Raw genomic sequence first — 11763 nt, forward strand, 5'->3', positions numbered from 1 at the left:
CAATGATTTGCGTTTTCGCTTGAACATAGATGCCTTCCACCACTGAATGTTCATCACCAATGACGTGATTAGAAATAAACACAAATGATGTTGGGATGCTCACTGAATTGGTGTAGTCTTCTTGTGTTATCTGTTCCACATCTCTTAGGCAAACTAAAGCTTTGTGCGTGTGACTCCATGAATGCGCAAAATTGTTCATAACTTTTAAGTGATACATCTCTGTAACGTAACTGTGTGGATGTGTGTGGGTTTTTTGCTGACATCAATGAATCTTGCATTTCAGGAAACGGTGCACAAGGCAAAAATGCTGCACAGAGTTCAACTCGTCAGTTCGGTACTGGTGTAAGGTTGAGCGCAAGCCTTGCAGTGGACAACAACACGAATCAGGGTCTGACAACTGGAGGGAGCTGCTCCTGTACTAACACTGAAGATAAACCATGGTGGAGAGTAGATTTGGGTCATCGACATGTGCTCTTTAACCTCACTATACATGATATTGGTAAGGATTTTTGGAAGAGGACTTTGTGATTATGTCAACCATGTCATGTTGATTTCTCCCAAGGTCCATTTGCCACCTTCCTCAAGCAGAAATCATGTAGGACTTCCTGTCAGCTGACAGGTTTTTTAGTACCGGTCAGGAAGTCCCAAATGGCTGCTTTAGAAAAGTGGCGAATGGTTTGACAAAGTCTTCCCACTTTCCAGTAGGAAGAACTGACTTTCACAGAATCATGCCATTAAGATTTTATTAAAAGACAAACACGTTTCGCAGAATTATCTCAAGAAATCATCCCACAATAAGAATTCCATGCATCATCTTTCAGTGATTCGATTGAAGGAAATCAAGATCTGGATGACCGATGAGGATAAGGTCCCAACAATAGACGACAATCTGTGTCATCATTTTGGAGGCTTCGCCAAATCTTTGGTGATATTCTGTACCCGACCAGTGATAGGGCGTTACCTTTTCATTCAATCGCAGAACGACAATGCCTTTTTGTATATCTGCGAAGTGGTGATCCGAGCAGTTCTATATAGAGGTATAATACTGAACCATTATCGCCATAAAACTTCCTTTTCTCCTTATCTTGACAGTTGTTTCTAATAATTGTGTATTCCTATCTGAAATCTTAAATTGGGTGCACAAGCACAGCAGTGGGAAAAGACATAAGATGCCCTAAAGTTTGCCGTGTGAACAGGCAACTTTCTAAACAACGAAGAATACTTTGAATGGAAAGTTTTGAAAACACATTTGGAAGCACGTATTATAGAAAGATGGTCCAGACTGAGTTGCAAAATTTTATATAACAGTGGCGAAAAGGAAAGGAAGAATAGAGAGGAGAGTAATAGAAAGGGGACGTCGAAGGAAAAGGAGGTGGAAAGGGGATGGTTAAAGTATTATGATACCACTAACCTCTTCTTAGAAGAGTGATTTTTAAGTTTCATATGTATACATGTATTTTTCCCGAGGTGCCGTCTTTAGCCCACTGATTGAATCCTAATTTCAGAATGTCCGTACAAAGAACATGGTCCGAACTGTAATATGAAGTGTCAGTGCAGAGATGTGACTGAGAAGTGTGACGTCATAACAGGGAAGTGTCCTCGGTCCGGGTGCAATGACAAGTACGGAGGTGTAAACTGCCAAACGGGTAAGAGCAATTTTTACCTTAGATAAATTTAAAGGGTGGAGTGTTGCGTCTAGTGCTTTAGCGTGGTGTAGTATACATGTATAAGACATTAAATAACCAATATTGGAAACAACTTTTATTTTATGAATTGTTGATGTTACAATTCTTTCACTTTAAGAGATCTTGTGCGACAAGCCTCAACTGAGAAATGGTACTGCAATCACAACTTCTCTGAAGGTTGGGGACTCGGTTCGGTTCAGATGCATTGAAGGTTTTGTTGTATATGGGAAGGCAAGTTCCACGTGCATTAAAGAGAGAACTGGCATCAAGGGGACCTGGCGTGACCCAGCGCCGACATGCACAGGTATGGGATTGACTTCTAATTCGGAATATTTGGAATGTAAATACATTTGTGTGGAAGAGACTCCGACTAATAAGTTGTTTCGTTCAGACCTGAAAAGATCTGATCGAAACTAAGGTACATGTACGTTCCATTCCCTTTACTCCCACGTCCCTATATCCAAAGCATTTGGCGCTGAGACAATGTTCTTAAACTGAAAAGCGTTTTTCGTTTCCATTTATATAGAGATTACCTGTGAATCGCCACGTTTGCCCAATGGTAATGTGAGCCTAGCCTCATTGATGTTTGGCGAAACCGTTGACTTCATATGTAATGATGGTTACGTTCTTGAAGGAAATATGAATTCAACCTGTATCAGTAATGGTACTGGAAATCCTAGAGGAAAGTGGACAGACCCGACTCCCAGCTGCATTGGTAAGGCATTGTACAACTTACAACAATACTCACCTGGTAAAGCCTTTGATTTCATGGTTTGAAGATAATTTCCCGGTTAATTTTTTGTCTAAATAAAGATCGAGTGACCGGTTGCTGGAGTTGTTGACTCGATTTTATCCTCATACTAAACTGCGATTTCTCATTTTAGAGATAACTTGCGAGGAACCAACCTTGCTTTTTGGCAACGTTAGTTCGTCCTCATCGACGTTTGGCGATACAATTGACTTCATGTGTAGCGAAGGTTACGTTCTTGAAGGAAATATGAATTCAACCTGTATCAGTAATGGTACTGGAAATCCTAGAGGAAAGTGGACAGACCCGACTCCCAGCTGCATTGGTAAGGCATTGTACAACTTCCAACAATACTCACCTGGTAAAACCTTTGATTTCATGGTTTGAAGATAATTTCCCGGTTAATTTTTTGTCTAAATAAAGATCGATTGACCGGTTGCTGGAGTTGTTGACTCGATTTTATCCTCATACTAAACTGCGATTTCTCATTTTAGAGATAACTTGCGAGGAACCAACCTTGCTTTTTGGCAACGTTAGTTCATCCTCATCGACGTTTGGCGATACAATTGACTTCATATGTAATGATGGTTACGTTCTTGAAGGAAATATGAATTCAACCTGTATTAGTAATGGTACTGGAAATCCTAGAGGAAAGTGGACAGACCCGACTCCCAGCTGCATTGGTAAGGCATTGTACAACTTACAACAATACTCACCTGGTAAAGCCTTTGATTTCATGGTTTGAAGATAATTTCCCGGTTAATTTTTTGTCTAAATAAAGATCGATTGACCGGTTGCTGGAGTTGTTGACTCGATTTTATCCTCATACTAAACTGCGATTTCTCATTTTAGAGATAACTTGCGAGGAACCAACCTTGCTTTTTGGCAACGTTAGTTCATCCTCATCGACGTTTGGCGATACAATTGACTTCATATGTAATGATGGTTACGTTCTTGAAGGAAATATGAATTCAACCTGTATCAGTAATGGTACTGGAAATCCTAGAGGAAAGTGGACAGACCCGACTCCCAGCTGCATTGGTAAGGCATTGTACAACTTACAACAATACTCACCTGGTAAAGCCTTTGATTTCATGGTTTGAAGATAATTTCCCGGTTAATTTTTTGTCTAAATAAAGATCGATTGACCGGTTGCTGGAGTTGTTGACTCGATTTTATCCTCATACTAAACTGCGATTTCTCATTTTAGAGATAACTTGCGAGGAACCAACCTTGCTTTTTGGCAACGTTAGTTCATCCTCATCGACGTTTGGCGATACAATTGACTTCATGTGTAGCGAAGGTTACGTTCTTGAAGGAAATATGAATTCAACCTGTATCAGTAATGGTACTGGAAATCCTAGAGGAAAGTGGACAGACCCGACTCCCAGCTGCATTGGTAAGGCATTGTACAACTTCCAACAATACTCACCTGGTAAAGCCTTTGATTCCATGGTTTGGCGATATTTTCCCGGTTAATTTTTTGTCTAAATAAAGATCAATTGACCGGTTGCTGGAGTTGTTGACTCGATTTTATCCTCATACTAAACTGCGATTTCTCCTTTTAGAGATAACTTGCGAGGAACCAACCTTGCTTTTTGGCAACGTTAGTTCATCCTCATCGACGTTTGGCGATACAATTGACTTCATGTGTAGCGAAGGTTACGTTCTTAAAGGAAATATGAATTCAACCTGTATCAGTAATGGTACTGGAAATCCTAGAGGAAAGTGGACAGACCCGACTCCCAGCTGCATTGGTAAGGCATTGTACAACTTACAACAATACTCACCTGGTAAAGCCTTTGATTTCATGGTTTGAAGATAATTTCCCGGTTAATTTTTTGTCTAAATAAAGATCGATTGACCGGTTGCTGGAGTTGTTGACTCGATTTTATCCTCATACTAAACTGCGATTTCTCATTTTAGAGATAACTTGCGAGGAACCAACATTGCTTTTTGGCAACGTTAGTTCATCTTCATCGACGTTTGGCGATACAATTGACTTCATGTGTAGCGAAGGTTACGTTCTTAAAGGAAATATGAATTCAACCTGTATCAGTAATGGTACTGGAAATCCTAGAGGAAAGTGGACAGACCCGACTCCCAGCTGTATTGGTAAGGCATTGTACAACTTACAACAATACTCACCTGGTAAAGCCTTTGATTTCATGGTTTGAAGATAATTTCCCGGTTAATTTTTTGTCTAAATAAAGATCGATTGACCGGTTGCTGGAGTTGTTGACTCGATTTTATCCTCATACTAAACTGTGATTTCTCATTTTAGAGATAACTTGCGAGGAACCAACCTTGCTTTTTGGCAACGTTAGTCAATCCCCATCGACGTTTGGCGATACAATTGACTTCACGTGTAGCGAAGGTTACGTTCTTAAAGGAAATATGAATTCAACCTGTATCAGTAATGGTACTGGAAATCCTAGAGGAAAGTGGACAGACCCGACTCCCAGCTGCATTGGTAAGGCATTGTACAACTTACAACAATACTCACCTGGTAAAGCCTTTGATTTCATGGTTTGAAGATAATTTCCCGATTAATTTTTTGTCTAAATAAAGATCGATTGACCGATTGCTGGAGTTGTTGACTCGATTTTATCCTCATACTAAACTGCAATTTCTCGAGATAACTTGCGAGGAACCAACCTTGCTTTTTGGCAACGTTAGTTCATCTTCATCGACGTTTGGCGATACAATTGACTTCATGTGTAGCGAAGGTTACGTTCTTAAAGGAAATATGAATTCAACCTGTATCAGTAATGGTACTGGAAATCCTAGAGGAAAGTGGACAGACCCGACTCCCAGCTGTATTGGTAAGGCATTGTACAACTTACAACAATACTCACCTGGTAAAGCCTTTGATTTCATGGTTTGAAGATAATTTCCCGGTTAATTTTTTGTCTAAATAAAGATCGATTGACCGGTTTCTGGAGTTGTTGACTCGATTTTATCCTCATACTAAACTGTGATTTCTCATTTTAGAGATAACTTGCGAGGAACCAACCTTGCTTTTTGGCAACGTTAGTCAATCCCCATCGACGTTTGGCGATACAATTGACTTCACGTGTAGCGAAGGTTACGGTCTTAAAGGAAATATGAATTCAACCTGTATCAGTAATGGTACTGGAAATCCTAGAGGAAAGTGGTCAAATATGGCTCCCAGCTGTGTTGGTAAGAAACAAACAGAACTTCCGCTTTTCCCTTCCTTTCCCATCCATGTACCTGCTTGAAAGTAGTCAGACCCGCCGCTAATTAATACCGGTAAGGAATCGTCCCCGGTTACCTTCTCCTTTTCCATCTACGTTCTCTTTCCACTGCCCCATCTCCGTTGTCTACCTCCCCTTTCCAATTTCTACCTGCTCCAACGCCCCTTAACCCTTTCTCAAAATGTATCATGTTTCTGAGTCTTTATTAGTTTGTTAAAACGCCAGGCAGCTTATTCATTAATTCATTTCTATTGATAGAGATAACGTGTCAGCAACCATTTCTGCTAAATGGTAACGTCAGTGAAACCTCCGCAAAGTTCGGCGCAACCATACATTACACGTGTAATGATGGCTATGTTCTGGAAGGAGGGGCGAATTCAACTTGTCTTCATAATGGCACTGAAAATCCGCACGGAGAGTGGTCAGATCCGACCCCCATCTGTACTGGTAAGACCAAAAGACACATTCTTTCGAATTTTGATCTCAACGTAACTAAATTTGTTTCTAATGTTGAGTTCAACTTCGTGAACTAACAAAGGAACCTAAAGCTTTTAATGTCTCCAGTATCACTATTGAAATAACTATCATTTTTCTGTTTTTAGAGATCACCTGTAACCAAACACAATTACCTAATGGGAATGTAAGCGTCTCCAACAGAAGGTTTGGTGCTACTATACAATACATGTGTAACGATGGCTATGTTTTGGAAGGAAAGCTGAATTCAACGTGTGTCCATAACAGTACTGGAAATCGACAGGGACGGTGGTCAAACCTGACCCCAACCTGTGTCGGTAAGGAACCTAGCGAAAGTCCTCATCGTGCTTTACCTTTTCCTCATCGGTGCCCTTCTCTTGCTCCGTCCCTTCTCAATAGCCGTAACCAACTGCGCAATCATTCGTTACTCAACATAACCCTTTCCTACTCCTTATACCTTAATAATTCCATCTCAACACACAATGCTCGAGATGGCGAAGTCTCTATAAGGAGCTCAGAAGGGACTACCTGATAGGGATTGGACTTGTTGGGGCGAGATGATAATTTGAGGACACGCTGTTAAACGCAGATTGTAATATTTGATTTCTTTCTCTTCATAGAGATAACATGTGAGCTCCCATCGTTGCTGAATGGTAACGCTAGTTCAACTTCTACAAAGTTCGACGCCACTGCATCGTACAAATGTAATGAAGGTTATATTCTTGAAGGACAGATAAATGCAACCTGTGTCAATAACGGTACTGAAAACCAGAAAGGAATGTGGTCGAATCCTCTCCCGACATGCATTGGTAAGGATTGGAGCTTTATCAAATTGTCTCTCCTTTTTCATCTGCAGGCCATTAAGATGTTTTGTTCAAATTTCCGCTCGCCAACCCCCTGAAGAAAGTAATATATCGTCTCACTGAGCGCATATTTTGGCATATTGGATGTTTCTCAGATTGAACCTTCTTCTATTTTTTTTCAGCGATAAACTGTGAGCAACCAACTTTGCCGAATGGTGACGTAAATTCAACATCTACGGCATTTGGCGCTACGATCCATTATTCATGTAACGATGGCTATGTTTTGGAAGGAAGTGTAAATTCAACATGTGTTCACAACGGTACTGGAAATCGGCAGGGAAAGTTGTCGAATCCACCACCCACCTGTACTAGTAAGGAATTGTCTGAAACCTCTCCTTGGCCTCACCCCTGCTCCATACCGTCGGCTTACCGGGTAGCGTCATTCCTCCTTTTCCTCTCACGCCCCCGTCCCATTGCTCAAAGATATATCACGTTCCTGTCTGATCCGCTGTAACTGACTGAGCGTGTCTTATCTTTTTATTTTATCTTTCTATCGGCAGAAATAACCTGTGAGCGACCGACTGTGCAGAATGGAAACGTTACTGTAACATCCATCAAGTTAGGTTCTGTTATCCAGTATACGTGTAACGATGGCTACGTTTTAGCAGGGAAGATGAATTCAACTTGTGTCCATAACGGTACTGGAAATCGGCAGGGACAATGGTCAAACCCTTCCCCTAACTGCATGGGTATGTACATCCATTGTGTTTTCACTCATTTTTTTCGTTAAAACATTTGACTTTTTCACATCTCCATTTGTGGAGAGGAGAAGCGTGCTGCGATAAAAACACTCGAAGTTTGGACTAGGCACGACATGTGGGCAGGTATCTATCTTATCGCAGACAGTATTGCGTAATGTGTATGGCTGTATTTTTGTAAGAAGTTCATATTCTTTCAGAGATTACCTGCCTTCAACCACTCTTCTCAAACGGAAGAGCAATCACTGATTCTCTCAAGTTTGGTGGAACTGTAAGATACCTCTGTAACGAAGGCTTTGCCTTGAAAGGCAAGACAACTTCAATCTGCATTTCCAGCGATGTTGGAAAGAGGACGGGGAGGTGGTTAGACCCTACTCCGATATGCTCAGGTAATGAAGGATGGATTAAAATCAGAGGCAGATTGTAACTGGAAGTGTAAGGAAGGAAGAATCAACCAACCACTACCATGACTACAGAGTGCCTTCAATGTCCAATCCCATATCAAACACAAACGACGCTAGGAAACTGCAATGACCTCTGGTTTCCTTCCTAAGTAGTAGAACTTTTTTCAACAAATGTTTATTTCAAACATTTCATTGAACATTTAATCTTGTTCTTTCCAGAAATAACCTGTGAGCCGCCAATCCTACGAAACGGAAGTGCAACCGCGGATTCCTTGAAATACGGCGGAACTGTAAATTACGCATGTGACGATGGTTACATACTTGAAGGGGAATTCAGAACAATCTGTGGGCGAAAGGGGAGTGAGGAAGGGAAATGGCAAGACCGGAAACCAATTTGTATAGGTAATGATTCGGAACTTATCTTGCAATGCCGTAAGAGAAAGCAAACTGAAATTGATTGTTAACATTTCATAAAAATACCAACTATTTGGTACCATATGTGAGATCCTGGTCTCATTAGTTTAGATTTCCGACTCGTTTGATAATTGCTGCCACTGGCAAAACCTAACAGAATAATTTGATTAACAGAAATTACGTGTGACATACCAACTCATCCCGACAACGGAGTTGCGGTCGCCGATTCCCGGAAATTGGGTGGAAAGGTGCGCTACTTCTGTCGCAAAGGATATCTCCTGAATGGCAACAAAGATATTGCAACATGCGTTAGAAATGGAACGACGAATGCAAGAGGAGCGTGGTCAAATCGGACACCGATCTGTTCACCAGTCACGAAAGGTAACGCTATTTTTCCCGCAGCTCCCCGCGCGGTGAAGAACAGAATGCCCCCGCACCCACTGGGGTCAAATTTACTGGTCGTATGCGGGCGACTGCGATTGCTGCATCGACCATTACAAGTAGGATAAGATCAAAATAAGCAAATTTACAATATGCAAACACAACAGTTGATAAAACAGGTACAACTAAATACGTGTGTCGATAAATGACTTTTAAAATATCGACTCCTGTGGATTGACTGTTGTGTTGTCAATATCTTTCAAAAGTCCTTCCATTTTCATTTTAGGTTATAGTCCTGTCCGTAGTTTAGAAAGTAGTTCTCCAGGAAACGATGATGGTTTTGGTAGCGGCGTCGGGTGTGGAATAGGCATAATGCTTTTAATCGCATTGGTAGTTGGCGGTATATGTATCCTTATCAAGAAAAGGAAGTACATGTAAGTTATCAGTACCAGCAGAGGGCGATATATCAGAAGGATTTTCACTTTTGCGACCCTTTGGCGTCGTATCCTTATACTGCTATATACGACCTTGATGTAACCCGACTTCCTTTCCTTCCCTTCCCTTTCTCAATGTCCTTTCACATCTTCGAGTTACTCCTCTTTCGTCACCTTTGCCTTTCGTCTCCACCTTTTCCTTGTACGTTCCCTCCTAGTTAATCGTTCTCCTTCTTTACCTTCCCCTGTCCCTTCCTCCATTGCCTTCTTAGGCTCGTGTTGCCCTCTTCCAACACATTTGCCTTTCGTCTCCACCTTTTCCTTGTACGTTCCCTCCTAGTTAATCGTTCTCCTTCTTTACCTTCCCCTGTCCCTTCCTCCATTGCCTTCTTAGGCTCGTGTTGCCCTTCTTCCAACACATTTGCCTTTCGTCTCCTCCTTTTCCTTCTCCGTCCCCTTCTAGTTAATTATTATTATTCTCATTTGCCTCCACTTATCTCTTTCTCCTTTTCACCTCCTCAGTCAACCTGAGCTGAAGCTCAGAACATTTACTTCTATAGTTATAATTATATTTTGATCAACAAACTCAGGGAAATGCTTTACAAAATAAATGGGTATGGAACTGCCGGGCTCGAGAGCCTGGCACCTTTAGCGAAAAAAACGCGATACAACTGATAAACCAGACATTGTCTGCTAAATCCGGAAATGGCAACTAAATAAAACGATGTTCGGTAAATCCGGTGCTATATCCAATTAAATCTGGCGCCGTATCTAGTTATATACCGAAATACACATATGCTAACACTGGCTAATTCATTCTTTTACCACAGTGCCAGACTCCATAGTTTGGGTAGTCTAAACCCAAAACAACCCGAGGAGGAAAAAGAAGTCCGAGATTTCAATAATCCTGTTTATGGCATGGACGAAACTGAATCATATGGACAACGAGCCTAACGTCAGAGTCATTTTATACAAAGCGTATTAAAGGAACAGGCACATGAGGTAGCCAGAAGTTACGTGACTGACAACCGCACTATGCCGCCACTGCAAGCAACAACAATAAGATTCTCTTGTACTGACCTCATTCTTGTGCATGCATAACGGGTATTCTGCTTCTTCTTCATCTTTCCAACCGTTATCATGGGGTCGGAACAGCCAGCTGGATCTCGCAAGGAACTTTGTATGGGTGCAAATGCACGTAATGCACAGGGCACATTCAAAACTCGGAATAAAGTGTTCCATTCGCCGAGTTTTTCAACACTTGAGTCTGTGATAAAGGATAATTCGTCTTGTCGGCGCGTGGCATACGCAGTTCCATCATCAAGGTGAAATATTATCACCAATCAAGGTCACACTTTTCGGGTAGTCGTTCTTTCTGAACGTAGAACGCTTGCAGCCTGGATCTCTTTACTAGCCACCCCCGTTGCAAAGAAGAAGACGCTTCAAATCAGACCTAAACTTTGAACTACTGGCTAAGTATAGAAAGAAATTCGATGCGTTGTTTGCAACTGCCCATATAAATGCCAACTCGAACGTGAAAATCCGAAGGTTAGGTTCGGAGACCATGATGTTCTCGAGGCAGCAATACCAGGCTATAAAGTCGACTGTGTATGGTAATAAAAATATCATCAGAGATGTTGCCACGACTATCAACATGACAGTCATGGTTCTTTCCTGCTTTTGGCGCGTTTTCACGCCACCAAGGGCCTTTTCTTTAACTTCCGAGCTCTGCTTCTTTAGACTGAAAATGATAGCTACATTCAGAATGAACAAGAGTCCAAGGGGGAGAAAAACGTCTACACAAGCGTTAATTACCTCAAATCCGACGCCATACCACCTAAAGTATTTCGGGAAGACACATTTGGAGTACAACCCGTCGTCATCTTGTTGGGCACTCCAGAAACTATTCGGAAAATAGATCACCACGTGCGCAATAACGTTCATAGCAACATGTATTTTAGCTTTTCTCATTGTACACGACAGCGCGGCTTTCAGGGGAAATACAACAACTATGAATCTATCAAGCGCAATGATCAAGATCTGCCAGATTGAAATATTGTATAAATAAAGAACGGCAGTGAACAATTGACAATTCACTTCCCCCACTGTGCGGGATTCCAGAACATCTGGTTTTATATTGATAATCAACTTAGGCAGAAGGTAAAAGACTAAAGCAAAAGTGTCGGTAACAGAAAGGACTTTGAGATGAAAGCACATTACGTTATTGCGATTCGAAGGCTGGTTCATGATTAGGAAACTCAAGGTGTTCCCTGCAACACCCAGCATTATCATAATGGGGTTGGCGACGCGCTGCATGATATTGACGTACAGCAGGTAAGGAGAGATTTCCCCCTGGCTGTCCAAGCGAAAATCCGATGTCACAATCATGATTTATCCAAGAATATTACGGATTCCTTCACGTCCAGGTGGATAACGTCTCGTCC

At 41.6% G+C, this 11763-nt stretch overlaps 2 protein-coding genes across 2 annotated transcripts; both read left to right on the forward strand.

Moving 5' to 3' along the window:
* The first annotated feature begins 1540 nt into the window (after positions 1-1540).
* Positions 1541-5675, forward strand: LOC135485997 (sushi, von Willebrand factor type A, EGF and pentraxin domain-containing protein 1-like). The gene is made up of 11 exons (XM_064768436.1): positions 1541-1646; positions 1804-1989; positions 2212-2400; positions 2570-2758; positions 2928-3116; positions 3286-3474; positions 3644-3832; positions 4002-4190; positions 4360-4548; positions 4718-4906; positions 5428-5675. The coding sequence occupies exons 1-11, from the start codon at positions 1541-1543 to the stop codon at positions 5673-5675; spliced, it is 2052 nt and encodes a 683-aa protein (XP_064624506.1).
* Positions 5676-6403: 728 nt separating this feature from the next.
* On the forward strand, positions 6404-11738 carry LOC135486341 (sushi, von Willebrand factor type A, EGF and pentraxin domain-containing protein 1-like). The gene is made up of 9 exons (XM_064769057.1): positions 6404-6442; positions 6746-6934; positions 7111-7299; positions 7489-7677; positions 7887-8075; positions 8310-8492; positions 8679-8885; positions 9172-9319; positions 10150-11738. Exons 2-9 carry the CDS (start codon positions 6904-6906, stop codon positions 10271-10273), a joined length of 1260 nt encoding a protein of 419 aa, XP_064625127.1. The 5' UTR covers positions 6404-6442; positions 6746-6903; the 3' UTR covers positions 10274-11738.
* Positions 11739-11763: the final 25 nt, after the last annotated feature.

The sequence above is a fragment of the Lineus longissimus genome, chromosome 4, assembly GCF_910592395.1.
Source record: "Lineus longissimus chromosome 4, tnLinLong1.2, whole genome shotgun sequence".
NCBI lineage: Eukaryota > Metazoa > Nemertea > Pilidiophora > Heteronemertea > Lineidae > Lineus > Lineus longissimus.

What these genes read in the sequence shown, in the direction of transcription:
- LOC135485997 (XM_064768436.1), top strand. Translation starts at nt 1,541, where the DNA reads ATGAAGTGTCAGTGCAGAGATGTGACTGAGAAGTGTGACGTCATAACA. An exon ending in CCCAGCGCCGACATGCACAG is followed by an intron (nt 1,990 to 2,211) that starts GTATGGGATTGA and finishes CCATTTATATAG; the next exon opens with AGATTACCTGTGAATCGCCA. An exon ending in CCCGACTCCCAGCTGCATTG is followed by an intron (nt 3,117 to 3,285) that starts GTAAGGCATTGT and finishes TTCTCATTTTAG; the next exon opens with AGATAACTTGCGAGGAACCA.
- LOC135486341 (XM_064769057.1), top strand. Translation starts at nt 6,904, where the DNA reads ATGTGGTCGAATCCTCTCCCGACATGCATTG. An exon ending in TCCACCACCCACCTGTACTA is followed by an intron (nt 7,300 to 7,488) that starts GTAAGGAATTGT and finishes TTCTATCGGCAG; the next exon opens with AAATAACCTGTGAGCGACCG. An exon ending in CCCTACTCCGATATGCTCAG is followed by an intron (nt 8,076 to 8,309) that starts GTAATGAAGGAT and finishes TGTTCTTTCCAG; the next exon opens with AAATAACCTGTGAGCCGCCA.